Source organism: Ambystoma mexicanum, chromosome 7q, assembly GCF_040938575.1.
Source record: "Ambystoma mexicanum isolate Mex_15411 chromosome 7q, UKY_AmexF1_1, whole genome shotgun sequence".
In the NCBI taxonomy this organism is placed as follows: Eukaryota; Metazoa; Chordata; class Amphibia; order Caudata; family Ambystomatidae; genus Ambystoma; species Ambystoma mexicanum.
In genome coordinates, this window is record NC_090941.1 from 591,517,066 (window position 1) to 591,537,420 (window position 20,355).

A 20,355-nucleotide genomic window follows, 5' to 3' on the forward strand; every position below is an offset into this window, starting at 1 on the left:
TCCCTGCCCACAAAGTACAACTCCCCGTAGGTGCAATGAAGCCACAATGCAACCATTGAAATGTACAAGTCACCCATGCATGCCAACGAACAAAAGAAACACAACAGGGGCCAATGGGAGCTGCAGGGCACAGATGGCACGAATACAGAAGCCATCCCAATGGACATGACCACAGTCCCCCACCAAGAAACGCACGCAAACACAGGCACCTGTGACCAGCAATATTCCGAAAATCACATCATTCCACCAGTCCACCTGGCTGACCGGCATCTGTTACACAAAACCCAATCCCCCGCCCCTGAGCATGACAACATTCAAACTGTCATATTGGCAGCCCCCATCCCTGACCTCACTGGGCTTCGTAGGCAAACGCGGCCAGTACAGTACCACGCAACTAAACCCCGAAGCCGGAACCCGATGCAGATCTCCTCACAATACATCGCCCCCCAAATTGGCATATGCCACATCACTTGCAAAGAAAAACGCTACACGGGCCAAATCCGAATAGAAATTTAATGCACATCAAAATCATCAAGCCCATACAGCCATCAGGCCATGAACTCCAAAACACCAATCACCATTGTGGGCTGCTTCCGCAAGAAATGACCAGCCACTACCTGTGTGTCGCCCTGTTCCCCCATGGTACACAGAGCCACAATCACGTACGAAAAGGCAACATGGAAGCGCACAGAACCGCAGGCCCGTCCCAATGGGGAGGCACTAGTCCAGCTGAAAGGCCGAAATGTTGCTCCGAGCCACCAGTACTGCGTAAGGGCATGTGGCCCATTGGCGATCGTCCCATAAGATCATAATGCTGCTCCACTGATTAACACGAAGCAGCAGGTGTCGGGAGTAAAATCCATCTGCAGGAGTGGCATACAGATGGCAGTGGCAAAAGGGGAGGAGATACCTGTCAACCAAAAGAAAAGAAAAAGAACAGAATGGCCATCAGAACTACATTCCAACTACTCACTTCAATGATCACACGAAATCCACAGCCATATGCATGCTAGCCCAACCAAAAGGATCATCACCACCCCAAAACCACTTGCGACTCATAACCATCTATATCGAGGTGCAAACACCATCACAAACGAGTGTACCTGTGCATGCGTCTGTCAAAACAGATTCCATCAGATGGGAATGTTAACGTGCATGGACACAAGTGTCTGAGGGCGCCTCGAGACAGGGAGGGCTCAACAAGGCCAGATGGACGATGGTCCCACAATGGCAGCCCTGCATCACATAGCGTAGGGGAGGCGGATAGATCCCAAGAAGCCCTGTACATGGCAAACTCTGTATCAAATCACCTGCCCATGCATCCATCCATCATTCCCTCATCCCGGGATCAAAATGCCAGAATAATTACTCACATAACATTAGAAACATCCATTGAGTCCGTGCGTTATGCAGCCTGCTAAATCCACAGTGCCCCAGCCCGTAATTCCAGTGTTGTGAAGTAACATGTTTTTGGGAACGGACGGCCTCATCGCCCACGTAGCTATTGCGCATCCCAAACTATTCATATCAATCATTGCTCCCTCGCCATGGGCCCTGTCTCAAGGACATAGAACAATAGAACGTTACATTTGCAGTCAGACCTGTGGGCATCTCCTCGCCGCTAGCTGGAAACCGAAAGCGCCGCCCCTCGAATTCCTCATTTGCAACATCACGTCGAAAAGGCATCTGTGGCCGTTTGAAATCACTAATTATTCCATCGAGTGCGGCTGTGTGTGAAAATGGCAACTGCCTTCACCCACGAATGGGACGCCCCGCCCGTCGTTGAACCTCGGTGCAGTGATGCATGAGGGTCCACCGTTACTCGAGTACTACGTTCCACTGACCCCTCACAAGTCAGTTCGCAACTGCACAGATAGTATGTGAAACAATGGGACCACAGCAGAATGAACATATCAACCAATCTTACACGGCCATCGGGTACAAATACATGATTGCAATAGCAAGATACAATTCCCCGAATTGCAGCGTTGTGCGCGGGACGTGCTCGGCCAAAGGGGAGAGCAGTTTGCACAGGTGGAATCAATCACCACAGGTGGAGGCCATACAGCCTGAAAACACATAAATTGCACAGCCAGTCTCCTCCCACGACCACACCGAAATGCTACCGGCAGGACTCGCGATGTTGGCCCTGGGGGACCTGATAGCACTGCAAGCGCTCAGACTCCAAGAAGAAGACGAACACCAACTACAACCAGCCGCACGGAGGAGACGCAGGAGGAGGAGGAGGCCAAGGCAGGGCCAGCAAGGGCTGCCAGCACAGCCACTACCACCACGCAGGCAGCCCGCAATCCCACGCCTCCGAGCACATCCGTTCAACCTCACTGATGAGCAGATCCACACCCTCTACCGTCTGGACCGGGACACCATAACCGCCATTGTGGACATGACACAGGCTGACCTTGTCAGCATGATAGATAGCCCAACCGCCATCCCACCCCTACTGAAGGTGGTGTCTGTACTCCACTTCCTGGCCACAGGCACCTACCAGCACACAGTCGGACAGTTGCATGGCATTTCTCAGCCACTGTTCTCACGGACACTATTGCAAGTGCTCGATGCCCTCCTGAAGCACGCAGACGACTACATCTCTCTACCACGCTCGGAGCAGGAAATAACCAACACAAAAGTGGGATTCCATGCACTTGCCGGCATACCGGGTTGCATTGGTGCCATCGACTGCACCCATGTTGAATTGGTCGTCCCACATGCCATGGAGGCCCAGTACCGCAACCGAAAACAATTTCATTCCCTGAATGTACAGATGGTGTGTGACTCCAACAGGATCATTACACATTGTTGTGCCCGATTCCCTGGATCAACCCATGATTCGATGGTCTTGAGGAACTCTACAATACCACGCTACATGGAGCGACACGCAGGGAACAGATCCTGGCTACTCGGTGAGTCTCATTACATGCATGATGATGTGGGGTATGTGAATTGGCATTGACCTGCCAGGAAGGGGGGGGGGGGGGTGTGCGTACGTATCAATGGCATTCCACATCATACGTTTCTCGTCCACATACAGGTGATGCTGGATATCCACTGAAGAGATGGCTCCTCACACCAGTCCGGAACCCACGGGACCAGCATGAGGAGGACTACAACCATGCCCACTCACGTACCCGTGTAGTCATTGAACAGGCATTCGGCCTACTGAAGACCCGTTTCCGCTGCCTCAGCAGGTCTGGCGGGGCACTCCTGTACCGCCATGAGAAGGTTGCAAAGATGGTGATGGCATGTGTCATGCTCCACAACATGTGCGTACGTAGAAATGTGCCCATGCCCCCTGACGCAGAACTGCAAGCACCTGATGATGGTCATGATGAGGGTGGGGATGTGGCAGCACCTCATGGAGTATGCGAGGCACCGGAGGCCCGTGACATTCATCAGCATCTCATTGATGTATGCTTCTAGCACTCACGCCTGGTGGCTGATACATGGACACGGGACTCGTGGCACTGCGTGTGTCTGGGACATGCACAATATGGACTGTACGCCTATGATAGCCTAGTACACAAAGATCAATGTCCACACTTCTCATTGGTTGATCGTGCACTTTTTATGGCATATGTGATATCATGTTGAACACCCTATCGACCCGCCACCCAAGTGAGCCCAACACACCCCCTCCACCCTCCTACCTCCCCCCCGAACACCAGTGTCCAAAGATGCTCATTGTAAGTGGGCTGTCGCTATTGCATGCCCCCTCTGCGGGTATCAGGGGCACCCCTGCCTGTGGAGCGCAGGTTCCTCCCAGATCTACGTTGGGGGCTGCCCTGGACGGAACTTGCAACGGATGATGTGTCTGCCTGCTCACGTCCATGCATGTCCCTAAGGGTTTGCGAGAGCTCAGTGAGCACACGGCGCACTGCGGCAAGTTCGGCACATACGTCTTTGGACGTCGCATGCAGTTCCCCCCTCAGGCTCTCGGTGCTTCTCTCAATTTGTGCCCTTAGCGTCTCTGTACCTCTCTCCATTTCTGCCCTAAGTGTCTCAGTTGATGTTTCTATGTCTGCCTTAGTGCCCCCACATTCATCGGCATGGTCCTTGAGGAGTGTGGCCAGTTGCTGCTGTTGTTCGATCAACTGGTCGAGGGACTGTTGCCTCTGCTGGGCCATGGCCATTTGCGGGGGTGTCACAGAGGGGCTGTTGTCCTCATGTTGCCTTGCCACAGGGCTTGTGGGGGATGGCCAGTCGTCGTCTGGTGGGTGCCCCTGCGTGGTATCCTCATGTTGTACGGGATGGAACAGACAGGGGGATTGGGACAGGTCATGGATGGATCTGACTTCGGCATCCCCGTTTTCTGTGTCCGAGCATGCTGCCATCAATGGGGTGTCACCTATGGTGCTGCTGCCACCAGAGGCAGTGCCTTCTGTGGCATCCATTGGGGGGACCTGTGGTGGTGGTGGTGTTGTGGGCATGCTGGCTGCTGGGGTGCCTGTTGATGTTCCCTCCTCTGTGCTGCCACCTGATTTGTGCTGCTGCCGTGTCTTGATGCGTGCAGCTGAGGTGGAGGGTCTCTGGCCGTTGGTCTTGGCCCTCTTTGCAGGTGTGCTGGTAGGGGTGTCCTGTAGCTCGTCGTTTGGATCGGACCCTGTGGTGGAGTAAAGGAGGGCGAGGGTTATTGATGGGTCTGTGGGAATTGGAATGGCATTGTATCACATGCATTGGGGTGGTACCTGAGGGTGATTTGGGTCGGGGCCTTGGAGGTGCTTTGATTTGTGTGTGGAGTGAGGGTGCAGTTGTCTGGCAGCCTGCAGTTAGGGTGTGCCTGCTGCACGTGTAGTGCGTGTATTAGGGGATTTTAATTATTTATGTATTTATTGTGGGTTTTAACGTGCGCTTGCAGGCCGATGTGTGTGGACGTTCTCCTGGACATGTGTTTCTGTTGCACTATGTGGACGCATGGTACTTCACATGGATGGACTGTGTGGATTTGGCATTGTTTTATCTGGCCCACCTACCTGAATCTTCGGATGTCTGCACTCCTTTCTCCATCCCTCCGACTCCCTCTATGCTCTCCATTCCGATGGTGGAGGCACAGATTTCTTCCCAGGGGGTCAACTTGATGGGTGATTCAGGACCTCCCCCGGTGGCTGTGGCAATGTTGCGGTTGGCAGAGAGTTTGCTGCGGACGCGTATCCGCAGGTCGTCCCATCGCTTGCGGCATTGCTGTGGGGTGTGGGGTGCGTCCCCACCGCACTTACCCGCTGTGCCACCAGAGCCCATATGGCCTTCTTGTTTGCAAGTGCCGTTCTGGTCATTTGCGTGGAGAAGACGACGGCAGCATTCTCCTGGAGGGTCTCTGTTAGCACGGTGAGTTCCTCACGGGAGAAGTGGACCTGCCGCTTGCGGTCGCACGCTTTCTTCGCTACTTTTCCCATTTTTCTTGGTTTCGCTAGGGTGGTTGACGGGTTGGGGTGTGTTTCAGGGTAGTGATTTTAGTGGTTGTGTGGTTTTAGTGTATTTATAGGTGTACGCCGGGATGTTTCCCGTTCCGGGCCCATGTTTTAACTTCCGTTTCCGTATATTTCCGGCCACCGTACTTTCCGGTAGGCGCACACTGCGGTGACCGCTAAGAGGGGTGGCAGTATTGCACCTAGGGCGACGTACGGCGGCGGTGTGGGCCGTTTTGGGGTCATTTCCGCCATCGCGGACTTTGCACTTCCTCCATGCCGTGGTGCTCGTGCCCGATGGGTCGGAATGGGCCGCACTTTGCTCCTTCGTGCAATGGCGGAAACGCTATTTACGCTGTGGCGCTCCGGTCAGTCGCTTTCCGCCAGGGTGGTAATGAGGGCCATTGTCTTTAATGCCTCCCATTCTGTTCTGCCAAAAACAGAATGGAAAACAACTTGCGGAACGGTTGCTGGCCACCACCTTGCAGTGGTGATTGCAGGCCCTGTTTTGTGCAGCATATACTAACTTATTTACCAGTTTGGTTAGTTACTTCCATGGCTCTATGAACATTTGAAACAATCTCTATATTATGTTTAAGTTTTTTTTTTTTTAGAGCAACCTCTGAATTTTTAAAGTATTTACATTGTGATAAAACTGATAGAAAGTGATGTCACACGTCTTATTTTTTTTAGTTAACAGGTGGCCACACTCAGTTCTCATGAACTGTTTATTTTCTTTTGTGTTGAAATGCATTAGGAATGCTGGATTGTTATTCAGAAAGATACAGAACCTCGTTTTGCTTTCTGATTCCTTTGTGCTATGCATTTTGACAGCAGCCATCTTGATGAAGGTCACTATATATCTGAACAATGGCGGCTTTGACCTGGTATAGAACTGCAAAGGAATTAATCCTGCAGTAATTGTTGAATGCTCGCCCCTGAACCCTGGCAAGGTCAACTCAGCTTTTAACACTTCCGAGGTCGATAAACTGAGTACCACTCTGAAGGGATACTAATGTAATTTGTTATTTCAGCGCTCTGAGGCCCATTGGTGTGTAGTGCTATATAAGAAGTAGATATTACCATTGTTATTACCAGCGCCAATAAAAGGGTGTGTGTACAAATGTCACTCTCAAGTACAGTAAAATGTCTCTCGGGAGTTTAGAAATCAAGAATGTGCACTGAAACTCAGTATACTGGTGCGCTGATAGATGTGGACATCATTCCCTGGCCCACAAAGAAAAAAATAGTTACCATAAAAATGTGATGAGAAACATCCATATGAGCTACAACCATAGCAGACGCAGGGCATCACAAGGCTCATTTGTGGTTCAACAAGAATTAGGCACGAAAGAAAAGCCAGAAAAAATATATAAAAGTCCTATTTTCCCTTAAGCTAGAAAGATAATGGAGAGATGGGGAGAAGTGCAGATCCATGGGAAACTGACAGGCTGAGCAAGACTTGTGATTGTAGGCTGCAGTATTGGAAGAGAAAAGTATGGGGCAAACATCCTATGAATTAATCAGAATCCAAGGTGGAATGATTTGAAAGAGGGCAATCTGGCCTTGGGATGAACACTTTGACGGAGATGGGTAGAGCTGGCACAGCTATGTTGGAGGTTGCTAATGTTCTAGGCTCAAATGTTTAGTAATTTGTTGAGGGAAAAACATAATGGAGAGAATGGCTCGGCGGAGGTCAGAGCAATAGTCATGTCGACCCTAGACAGATTGGTTATTAAGCTGTTAATAAAGTGATAGATACAATTAAATGGATTTTCTTGAATTCAGTAGGTTTATTCGGGCAGCTGTGGCAGAAAAGGTTGTGAACTGGTGAAAGTTTAGTTTGCGTTTAACAAGGTCCACACGGTTACATGCTCAGGGGAATAGAATTAGGATGTCAAAGGAAAGGATAAGAGGCGGGTGGATGATTGCAAGCTGGGAGATCGATGACTGTTATGAATGGCAGACAGGGAGAAATACAAGAGGTTAGTTCAAGGGTGAAGGATGGAAGGAGACAGATATGTGGGTGTCATCACCAATTCGTCAATAGACAAAGTCAAGGGAAAAGAATAGTTCACCAAAAAAGTGGCGTAGAGTCTGAAGAGGAGTAGGCCAAGAGCAGCCCCCTAGGGAAAACCCATTGTGGTGGAGTGGAGATGACAGTGTTCCCGGAAGGCGGGGGGGGGGGGCAATATCCCATCCAGTAGGTAGGACACTATTCACTCAATGTCAGAGTCACAGATTACAGTTTTAGAGATGCTAATCAGGAATTGGGGATGATTAAAAGTGTTCAAGGAAATAGTGAGATCAAGGTGAATGAGCATTAAGGATAGTTTGGAGTGCTGTAGAGTGGTGAATAATGTGGACACCTGAGTAAGTGCCTTCCTCTAGCGTGCCTGCCCTGGAACATAGATTAGATGGAGTTTCAGAGTTTGTTGGTCTCCAGGTAAGTATTACTATAGTAAAACACAGCAAATTGTAGATTTTGAGAGAAAAGTTAGATCAGAGCAGGTGACAGGTCAATATTTGGCAGGTATATGCATACAAGTAAATATGTATTTAGAATGGGAAGGGCGGTCGCTATTTCTGGCAGGCAAGAAAGTAGTTCAAGATATAGGAGAGGTAAGAGCTGATGTGTGGTTCTAAACTCTTAATCGTTTTGGACTGACAGGAGCCAACAATGGATTGGCATCCCAGGGGATAGATGCCAGCTCATCAGCCATAGCGGGAAAGAATGATAATAATAGAGGAGGTAAGATCCTTGTAGCAGTGGAAAATACACACGGGGGTGGGCCATACATTAATCATTCCTTCTTTCTCCCATATTCCTGTTTTTTTACCTTTCCTCACTTGCTTTTCCAGGTCCATATGAGACCTCCACTCTCTCATAGTTGCCCTCGCAAGATTGTCAGAGTAGTATTCCAGGTGCAATAGAAGTGATGCATTCTAATTTTCCAGTTCCACTTCATTCTCAGTTCAAGGGGTGTATACTACTAAAGCAGTGTATTCAAACATTCTTTATGCTGAGCCCCCTCTTGAATTTATTTATTTATTTATTTGTATTTGTTAAGCGCACATCAGCCCTGGAGCATCGTGGCACTGTTTACAGAAGGAGAGCAGGAACTTAGTTACACATAGAAACACAAACAAGCGTAGTTAATGTACAGTTAGAATGGGAGGAGTATCATATTGGTGGAGGTTTGTGGGTTAGTTAAAGAGATAAGTTTTGAGGTTCTTTATGAAGTCAATGAGGGAGCTTTCTGCTCTTAATGCAGTGGGTACTTGGTTCCATAGTTTTGGGGCTAGGTAAGTGAAACCTATACCTCTAGCTTTGGCTTTGTTAATATGCGGTACAGTGAGTTGGTTGGTGTAGCATAGTCTGGTAGGTCTAGAGGCGACAGGTTTGTTGAGTGTGTCTGAGAGATATGATGGTGCTGTGCGGCAGATACATTTATGTGTAGTAGTGAGAATCTTAAATGTAATACGCTCTTTGACAGGAAGCCAGTGAGCAGACTGTCTTGCTCGAGAAATGTGGTCTCTTTTTGAGATGCTCAGGGCTGCTCTTAGGGCGTTATTTTGAGTGATTTGAAGTTTATTTATGTTCTTTGCAGAGGTGCCTGATAGAGGTGCATTGCAATAATCAAGCTTGGCACCTATGTTCGCTCTAGCTATTGAGAGGCGTCTTCCTTGGTTAAGAAGGGTTTGATGGCATTGATGAGCTTGGTGCTTAGGGCAGAGGCGGAGACAATGGCGCTGACCTGCTTGTTCATGGACAGAGTTGCATCAATGTGTACACCTACGGTTTTGACCGATGATAAGACTGGGATGGTACAGTTGTCAATGTTGAAGTTGGCATAAAGACTGTCTAGTTTAGCAAGAGTGGACCTTTGGCCAAGAATAAGGATCTCTGTCTATATATAGACATATATCCAAATAAACATATTGTTTGTGTGCCCTCCATAAGCTTGAACTGCTTATGAATTCTATTAAAAGTACTGAATGTACTGCCCTTTTGAAGAGCATCACGCCTCTCTTCAACATCCTTTGGGGAACATAGGAAGGCAACCCAACCGTTTGAAGCCACTGTTCTAAAGAAAGGCTAGCAGCACATAACACATATTTAAAAGGCAATAGCTAAGCAGCATCCTTTCTGGAGAAGATTACTCATCTTATTTGACACAAAACGTGTCATATTTCTCAGCAATTGTAGATGTTCCAAATAACTGAGCACCTATGCCTTTAGAGGAATGATTCGTTATTGCATGTGTTGTTTTGTTCAGGTATGCAGGATGTATAACTTCACCATGACTTGTTTTGTGTGTATTCAAACGCCCATAGCTTAGTTTGTCAATCATGTTTGATTAAACGTTGGCTATCTTTAATTTGACCTTTTCTGTTAGATAGGAAAATGGGGTAGGAACCCGCTGCCACCACCCTGGCCTAACTTCTGCATACCACTCTTAAGTAATATCTGTCTTTCCTTATCTATTGGAAGAGTATACACCCTCAATGTAGTTATACCATCTGAAGGACGCCCTTCTGAAATGGTTGATCCTTTAGTTCATGTGGAAGTCCCTATGGGGGAGTCCCTGATGTCGACTAAAATGTGAACATGATCCGTGCTTGTCCAGTAGGAGCATGGCTTTCCAGTGAACCTATGTTTCTTATTTGCAGAAGATGGAACATGGTTGCCCAGGACTGATATTGAAAAGGATATCTTTGTGCATAAGGAACGTGCTTCTTCCACTGAGCATTGCTCTTCAGAAACAGCAGTTAGCTGAACAGCTGGAAATCCACAGCAATCCACCAAGTCAAGTGGAAGACATTGATATAGACCACGATGATGCCACGATGTATGGAGATCTGATGACGGATGGAGGACCCTTGGAGGAATCCTCCCCTATTGAACCCAGCACTGGACTTGTCTGCACCGCTGATTGAACCTTTATAATCTGTGAGGACAGTCCACTTAGTTGGTAACTTGCTGAGCAGACAGATTTTCTATACCATCCTAGAATGGAAATCACTTAAGAAGAACATCCCACGATGTCTGTCATTTGACGCTCCAACAAACAAATGAGAACTAACTTTGATCAATAATGAACCAGATCTTTCACGCAGCCTAAAGAACACCAATTGCTTTAACCCTTTTCTCATGGAGCATTTTGCAATTACATTCAGCATTCCTCCCAAAGGCCTGATATGAAATTAAATGGAACACAGGCAACAAGGAAATTGACAAATGTGGCCTTTTTTCCAAAACTTAAATGCGTAAAGTGTGAGTCACAACACATTTAGTTATAAACTATGCAAATAATTATCATGTTTGAACTGCAAAGGACAGCCATGGAGCACATCACGTTCAAATGTATTAAGCACATTTTTTATATAGTAAATAGGTCACACATCCAAGTCTCCCCTCAGGTATCTAAAACAAAGTGTCCTTGTTAAAAATAGAGAAAAAAGAAACAGAGAGCACCAATTGGCTCCAGACCTAGTCAACGGAGAATGATGCCAAATTATGTTTTAAATGCAATTAAGTGTACTGAACATTCAAAAGAGTAGTAATTATTCGTTCATTTCCGTCAATGTCCAGTTTCTATAATGAACAATTTAGTACATAGGAATGCAAAGATGATACATGCATGCACCAGCGATGCTTAATGCATGTACATTGCAATATCACTAAACATTAAGCAAATTTGAGATTAAAGCTATCTCTGAAGGGGGCATGATTTGTGATGTATTCTTCCTGTGGTATATTTACCTTGATTCATTTGTTCATAATTCATGTTTTTCCGTGTTTGCCTCCTTTCTTTGATATTTGTATTGTTTAATCCCAGTTTCGAGATGTGTTTGGAAACGGTTGTGCCAGTCAATGAAATCCAGCTGGCTTACGTTATAGATATCAAATGCTGTCTTGATATCTGAAGATACACGGGGCCAACAGTCTCCAAAGAAAACAGAAGGGCTTTCAAATGGAAACTGGGCTTCTACAGTTACATTAAAGAAAATACAATATCATAGAAACGCTTTACAAAAGCATGTTTGACAAGCACGATTTAATGTATTCAAGAACTCTGCTCAGCAGAGACTATATCCAGCTGGACACGAAGCAGAGTTACCACAACTTGGAGATGGTTCCAGAGGCTGTCAGAAGAAGTCATTCAGAATGTCCTTAGAAAGCCATCCCTTGGGAGACTTGATTTCGAACTTCAAGGGATCTGTTAGCTAGGGTGTAGCATACCAAAGGAAATAATAATTGTGTTTGTATACACCGCCATGGAGCAGAATCCTCCAGTATATTATCATGGCACAACAGATGAAATTAGTACCACAATGATTTTGGGGAACTGCATGTTTTCAAATTCTGAATGAGGAAAGGCTGAGACAACTCCGCATGAATGTGAACCTGTGACTGCAGTTTGTTAAATGTTTAACAAAGCTCAACAGATATGGCTTAACTCCTGAGCTAACATATTAATGTGCTGTGGAGAGAAACCTATTTTGTCCCAGGTAAGGACACTGGAAACATGATTTTTTTTTGCAAAAAGATATTTAGGACCCTAAAATGTTTGCATTGTGGTCACCCAGCTGGAATATTTCGAGGTCATGCTTAATGCAGACCTAAAAAAAAAATAAATCACATCAATCATGGGTTTCTATTAAATGCAAGAAAGTCTGTGCCAGCTGGAAAAGGCACTCTTAAAGTGTGATAGAAAAACATGGTGGTTGCCTGTCGCCCGATGAACCCTGCTTGCCTTCTCCCCTGTCGCGGAATAAGAGGAACCCTCACTTGAAAAGATCCATAATTACACACTATTCAGTTCAGTGCCCCGGGCTCAACGCAATAAAACACATTTGTTTGACCAGCACTTTTGTGAACGTAAGTTAATATATACCAATAACACTCAATCCAGAAGAATGCATAGGGTGATATCGGCCTGGGGCCCATTGCCAGTGAGAGCCTTAACAATGGGCCCCAGTACCATTACTACCAGATTCGGACTACCAAATCGTGGGCATATTGCTATTAGCACGCTATGTATTTAATCCACAGTGTGGAGTGCTGATAGTGATCTATTTTGTTTAAGTGAATGGAACATGCTCGTGGCATAGCCTTCCTTCAAACAAAACACTTAACTAAGATGGCCGCTGTGTAGATGGAAGGTGGTGCTCCATGTAGAGCACTGGTTGGCAATGGTGCCTGTGCAACCAGACGAAGCAGGTAATTGGGGTGGGGTATGGTGGGGAAGGAGCATAGGTTGAAGGGAAAGTGGGTAGTAGATGGTGGACAGGTGCTTACAGCTCCAAGCTTTCTCAAAATGTGGGCTTGGATCTTGGGAGTCAGCCCACACCTGAGCAAGCTGACTGGCTATCGCACCTATGCACTGTGCTAATAAAAACTCTTATCTGCTTATTAATAACCAGCCCATCATCTTAACAAATGACTTGCGCTGTCAACTAAGTAAATCTGGGTTTTCTCAACTGTTAATTGCACATTTCCTAATCAGGACATGCACACCATTTGCTTGTTGGCTAATGTCCACAAAGACACCACAATATACTGGGGTAAAAATATATCAATATTTACCCAGTCAGATATTTTTATTTGCGTGATCAGCGCAGGTCAGCCTGCATACTGCTCACATTTCTTTTTGGGTGCAAAAAAGCGATGATATGAGTTTCTTTGATGCAGTTACATGGCACATATGCTGTCATCTACAGACCAAATACATGAATTGGATACCCATCAATCATCCCATATCCTACAAGAATGCATCCACTAATCAAACTATATACGCTGCATCGAAGAGAACTCTGAATGTCTATTGCAGAATATTTGCACACGGCAACCATTAATTAAAAGAGGGCTTTTAGGTACTGACTAGAGTATTAGTGAACTGATCCGCTCATTGCATCAAATGTCTGTAAGATCAACTACCCCAGGAGCCGTGCTTCACTCACACAAGCATGGCTAAGGCTTGTCTGCCCTCACCAATGCTGCTTATGCTCCCTACCACCCCCAGCCTTATAAGAATGTTCTGTTATTACCATGCAAGCAATCGAAATAGAAAACGGTGTAACGTGCCCACAGCCCTGCAGGTGCTTTCCAGTCCCCCGTAAGGAAGTGAGGTGTGTTGTAAAGCCCAGTGCGAAATAAAAATAGTAGTTTCCATCCCTTACATTCCATGGAGGATGGGTGCCTGTACAATAGCAGAAAGATAAGATCAAATGCTGAGAAGGTTTGTGGCAGGGGGTGAAAGAAGTGTTACACAGACTAAGGACAAACCAAAACAGAAATGCCTTGAGATGCTGGCAATTAAACAGGAGACAGAAGTACTACACAAACATACACAATGTGAGTTAGTGCATGGTAGAGACGGGTAGGGTCAGATAGGAAGTATAAGGGAGGAGTGCAGGGAGTTACCTCTTTTGCCAGTAAGTGAACCTTAAGACAAGCTGTGAAGAGATCCACAGTTGGACTGACTTTGTTTGGGATGGACAGAGGGTTACAATCGCGGGAGATGAGTAGGGAGAAAGAAGAGAGGGGAGGTACAGGGGGAGCATAGGGCAGTGAGGCTGAGTGCAAAGGAGGAGCAGAGGGAATGTGATGGTGATTAGAGAGTGATACAGAGAGCCAGATGCTGAGAAGCAAGAAAATTGATAGCTTTGAAGACTAGGAAGGAATTATAGTTATAATAGTTTTAAAATATTTTATTATATTATATTTATATATATATATATATATATATATATATATATATATATATATATATATATATATATATATATATATATATATATATATATATATGCAAATAGAATTATAGTTATAAAAAATATTATAGTTTTCGTAGAGTGGTGAGTAAGAATATTACACATATTCTGAATGCTGAGATGGTTAATTGTCCCGGGAGAATAGCTCAGCAGCTACCTTGGAAACAAGATGACACGAAGCAACACAGGTTCAATCCCTGGGTCTGCGCTTCAAACCTTCTGGGTATTAAGAGCATTATAAATAGGTAAATAAGACATATTCCTGTAACAGCGCCTCAATGCCTCTGGGCTTTGTGAGCACTTTCAAAAGGCAAATAAATAAAATAAATACATGAATTAATTAATTCAAGTGGCAGAGATTGTTGTGAAAGATAACACCAAGGATGCAACTTCAGGCAAGTGAGCAATAAGGGCAGCTGAGAAGGTAATAAGACAGAGGATGTGAGCGATGGCATTGGAAGCTTGAGAAAGATGACTTCTTTTTTTGAAGAGTTCAGATTTGGCCGCTGAGACCCATCCAGTTTTGGATTGCAGTAAGTAGATAGTAATATATTATGAGATGGCTCTATTGAAGGGGGAGAAGAAGAACACAATTTGAGTGGCACTAGCAAAGAGGTGCTAGGTAAAGCCAAAGGATGTGAGACGTCTACCTATGACAGAGATATAGAGATATAGAGGGTGAAGAATACAGGTCTGATGCTTGCAGGATGCCAACATGGAGATGGATGGGGTTAGAGGTTTGCGCGTTCCATGAGGTTTTATTGAAATGACATTTCAGGTAGGAGGCAACCCATGCTAGAGTGGATTTACCATACCATTTACCATACTTAAGGTTTTTTGAATGATGAAGCGAAAGGAGTGATTGACAGTGTTGAAGTAAAGAAGATGTCCACTATAATGAGTATTGAAGATGGAGTGGTGAGCACCAGAGATAACATTTGGCATGTGTGCATTCTCATCAGAGTGTTTACTATGGCTGCCAGATTGAAGTGGATCTTCAATGCTGTTATAGTCAAGGTACTCAGTGATATGTTAGAAGACGACCTGTTCAAGGACCTTTGAATAATGGGGTAGGAGGGAAACTGTCAAATATTTCAATGGGTCCTTTGGGTCAGCATAGGTTTTCTTCAAAATTTAAAGGACAGTTGCAGATTTTAAGGTGGCAGTGATGAGACTGGTTGAGAAAGAGAGATTAAAGAACTCAGGAAGATGAGCTCAGGTTTTTGGGACTGAGTGCTGACTGTTTGAAGAGCAAATGGTTCAATTGAAGCACAACATCGTTTGGCACTGGAAAGGGTGCATACTATTTCTGTAGGAGGGGAACGGGAGATGATGGACTGATTTTTAGAGATTTTGGAGGAAAGGTAGTTAGCAGAGTCTTAGCAGAGAATGGCAAGGGGCAATGATATTGGTTTGGAAAGTGTGAACAAAGCTTGGAGGGTAGATGGAAGTTTGTGAGGTGATTGTGAATGGATGGGATAGGCTTATGTAGTAGGAGGAATTTCAAATGACCATAGGAAAGACAGTTAGATGACCGTAGTAGGCTTGGGGTAGGGTTGAGGCTCAGGGTCAGTGCTGGGACTAATCTTTGGGTATGTTCTAAATGTTTGTGGGATGCCAAAACACCTACAATGCAGGTTATTCAGCAAATCCCTGAACATGTTCATGAAGACATAATAATTAAGATATAATGAAGGAGAGCATGGAGTTTGATTCAGTAATTTATAAGGGGGCCATTCCTCTTCAGCTTACAATTGGCCTTGATGTTGAATGTAGCTAACCGAGCATATTGATATATGTTGTTCCAAAGTGCTGCGTATCTTTAAAACTTTGGCTGCACGATGTATACATGTGAATCGGATAGAAGGCATGGGCACTTAAGAATTAATTTGGTTGGTGTGTGCATTTGCAGTGTGCAATTAGAGATGCAAGTGGATCATACAAAAGAAATTTTAGGGCCATCATATTCTAAGAGTGGATCAAGGAGAGCCCAGTGATGTCATTGTATTTATTTATTTATTGGGCATCTTTTAGGTGCTTATACAACAAATAAACTGTGTTTCAAAGTGCCCACAGAGCAATAGGGAGGGAACATGGGAATTATGCACTGGAAGATATAGATGAAGCTACTAGGCCTTGTGAGCATTCAGAGCGTGCAAGTGCAGAGAGAGGAGGGTGAGGGCAGAGGGGGGTAAGTGCTGGGGTGCCCGTGCTCATGAGTGAGCAGCAGGTGTAAGTGCCCAGTGTAGGAAGTGCCAGGTAGCTATCATCTGTAAAAAATAAATAAATATATGGGTAAGTGCAGGCCTACAGTGGCAAAGCTGAGAAAGTGCCAAGGCAAGTGCTGTTAGTAGACGGAGGCTGAAGGCGATTGGGTGTGGGAAGCCAGGGCCCCGAAGGATGTATAAGGGCCCTGGACACCAATCACAGCGACCATGAGATCAGCAGGGGAGGATAGAAGGGGAGGAGGGGGTGAAAAGGAAAGTCTTGAGGAGCTTCCGGAATTTGAGGAGTTCTGGCTCAAGACGAAGAGGAATGGGGAGGCTGTTCCATCCTCTTTAGAATATGTGCGCCATAAACACAGGACTAAAAATAAGATGAGAGGAACTGATGAGCTGAGCTAGAGGACATAGGTGTATGTAGAAGAGAAAGAGATAGGGATAAGATCAATAATGGACCCCTTATTGTAGGATTTGATGATTTCATTTGTAAGGGGAAATAAACTAAAGTTAACATCTGTTGGAGGGATATGAAGTAGTCCAAGGTAGGTCAATGATTTAGATGGCAATGCTTGAGAAATGGGTGAATAGGATTTGGGGAATTACACTGTCCAAGACAGCAGATAATTTGATGACTATCATCAGCAAACATTCATAAGAAATACAAGACATGTGTCTTTACAGATTCTGTGCCATATAATGTATGTAAAAAAGCTTTTCATCATCAAGAGGGTAATGATCGTCAAGATAGGATTGGGCCTCATGGATAGCAATTTTTTCATGGATTTTGGTGGAGGGAGACAAGGGATATAGGCATTAGTAGTGTAGCATTAAGGGAATGGTTGTGTGTAGTGAAGGTCTTTTGGAAGCAATGTTACGATAGCCCTTTCAAAGTCCACTAGCACATCACAATATGAAGGGAGGAGTTGCTAAGGACAATGAGGAAATGTATAAATTATGAGAGTTTTTTTTTCACCAAGGCTGGAGGAAGGAGTGAGAGGGGAGAAGGAAGGAAAATGGCAGGATGTGTTGTGATTGATGAAATAGGGTAGTTCCTCTAATGGCTCATCATCTATGAACAGTAGATACAATTAATTTGGAGAGATGTTTGCTCAAATCAATAGGTATTGGAAAGATGGATGTAGTTATGCATATTCTTTTAGAGAGAACTTTGATCACTTTTTTTGATGTATTAGGAATATTACGGATTTTTGCAGTAATGTGCCATTTTTTAGCATTCCTAACTCATTTTTGTGGCTTCTAAGTTGGGAGAGGTATGCAGTGTTACTAAAGGGACAATACGATAGGTGCAATTTCTGTTTGTTCAAGGGATTCAAAATGAAGCAAGCTTGGATTGTAGAATCTCCTATTTGAGAAATGTATCTTGGTGCCTTTAGTGGGAAACATTGTTTTCTTGATAAGATGCTCCTCTGCCAGGGCTGTGGGGATAATGTTATCGAGGCTCTCACAGATAATGGAAGGGTTGGAACCAATAAATCATAGTTGCAAAGAATTTGACTTTGTTTGGACACATACTTTGTTCCATGGTCTAGGGATTAGAAATGTTTGAAGTTTTCCAAGATCTTATCTTGTATGGGGATAACAAAAGGTAATCTTGTTGTGGTTCAACCAGTGAATTGGGTTAAGTTCAGAGCAAGCGATGAACAATCTGTCTTGTGGTGAACAGTAGGTCTAAGCTATAACTTTGCTACTGGTACAAATCTGACACCTACAATCCTTGCAGCATACAAAGGCCCTCCTTAAAGTCATTTCTATGATAGACACTGCAGAATATGACTAGTTCATCCTCCTCATTTCATCTATCTGCTCTCACCCTTACAAACCCTTCTCCATGGCCTGGCCATAATAGCCTCACCCCATCCCTATTGAATGTGTTATTTAGTTCTCTAAACTCGCTAAATCAGTGAAGCCCTCTCAACCAGCATCTCCCTCTGGCTTCTTCTTTATCCCCCTACTACTTCCACTACCTTCGTCTTCCTGCAAGCCATCCAAAGAGGTACCATGCAACATCCCTATCCAAAGCCCTTGTAACCCTAGTCCTCAGGATCCACAGAAACAACCCGACCCACTGCAAAGGTTGTGCACTGCACTGGATTGCGGACCTCAACTGCCAAACCACTATCCTATCTAACACCCCCTATCCCTGGTCTGATCACCACCTGATATGCTTCTCCATCCCCCACCTTACCAAACCCACACCTTTGTCAGTGGCACTACCACCGGCCCTAGCATGCAGCTAGAGCAAACTGACCAAAGAATGCCTTCTACTCTTCCTTGACATCCCCACTCTCAAACACCCTCTATCCAGAGACCCCAACTACCTGGCAGACCTCTATGCCTCTACCCTAGCAAGAGCAGTGGACACCATTGCCACTCTCATGCCTAGGAAATCTAAACCAGTTAGACACTCAAACTCCTGGTTCACCCCCGACCTACTCAAATTCTGCAATAAAAAACAGAGAGCCCAATTCACTTTGCAGAGAACCCCCCTCTGCAACTACGAAAATTGAGTTCTCTGAGACCTCCAAAATCTACAAACTGGCCTTTTTTCTGCTAAATCCACCTCCTTCAACATTAGAATTACCAACGCAGAGTCAGACACAAAAGAGACTTTCACTATCTTCAGAGAACCTGAGACCCCTGTCTCCCCCCTCAGATCCTTACTAAAGATCAAACATAGTGCACCAATATCCAAACATTCATGCTCAACACAATCGGCATGCTAACCAGAAAATGTAGCATCAATTAGAGTAGCTCAATCACTCCCCTCCGCGCTACAGCCACATCCCCCGCGGCTATCCAACAAACCCCAGGAAATACCCAGGTTCCACTTCAAAGAGATCACTGAATCAGAAGTATTCTAAATCATAAAAAACCTCAAACCCTCCAAATGCGAAGGGGATGCCTGCCCTGCTGCAATCATTAAGGACTGTGCAGAGGTCCTAGTACCCTTCATCACCAACTTCATGAATGCCTACTTCACCTCAGGAGTGGTACCGTCCACACTCAAGGAAGCATGGGTACGTCCACTCCTAACAAAAAAGACTCACTGAACCCCACGGTCCTCAACAACTACAGACCCATAATGACAATCCCCTTCCTACTGAAAGTATTTGCAGGTTCAACACTACCTAGAAACCCACCACATTTTAGGCCGACGCCAATCCAGATTCTGACCCGGCCAGAGAAATAAATGTGCCCTACTAGATTTTAAAAAAACAGATGGATGAGATCAGGGACAAACGGAAACCAGCCCTGCTCCTCCTCCTGAACCTTCAGCTGCCTTCAATCTAGTAGACCACAAAATCCTCTGCCATCACTTGACCGCCACAGCACACTTCTCTCAAGAAGCCACTAACTGGTTTGCCTCTTTCCTCGAAGGCAGAGTCATGAGATTGTTTGCAGAACAGGCTAGTGGAGACTCCTCTCCCTTAGCCTGCGGGGTTCCACAAGACTCCTGCATGCCCCCAAAACTCTATTATATATTAACCAGACAGCTCTTTCACATCCTGGACTCCAGTGGCATATTCTACACAAACTATGCCGATGATACCCAAATCCTACTCCCACTTTCAGGGAGGTACGCAGAAGACTCAAAATCCCTAAATTATGTCTATTCCACAATCCATACCTGGATGACAGCAACTGTCTCTGCCTCAATGGGGATAAGACAGAACTCCTGCTGCGGGCCATCCCCCGGTGTTTAAAAAGCTCAGTGACCAACACGCAGCATTCAACATCGACAACATCTGAATACCCATCTCGTCCACAGTTAAGACCTTGGGAGTGCACCTTGACTCCACTCTCTCACTGTCTCAACAGGTCAACGCCATAGCATCCACTGCAGCCTATGCAACCAAACTACTGAAGGTGGCTAAACCCTTCCTCTCAACTCAAATCTGCCTCACCACCAC

The 20,355-nt window shown here is 45.5% G+C and overlaps 1 protein-coding gene across 5 annotated transcripts in view; it reads left to right on the forward strand.

The window, feature by feature from the left end:
* TRPC4 (transient receptor potential cation channel subfamily C member 4) overlaps positions 1-20,355 on the forward strand; it is a 1,757,650-nt gene that overhangs the window by 1,718,181 nt on the left and 19,114 nt on the right. Inside the window, exon 12 of one of the 5 annotated variants that reach the window (XM_069639402.1) lies at positions 10,095-11,145. The exons of the other annotated variants lie outside the window; for them this stretch is intronic. Coding sequence (XP_069495503.1) covers positions 10,095-10,361 — 267 coding nt within the window. The 3' untranslated portion in view covers positions 10,362-11,145. Of the gene's footprint in view, positions 1-10,094; positions 11,146-20,355 lie in introns of those variants that run through there. 5 annotated transcript variants of the gene reach the window in all.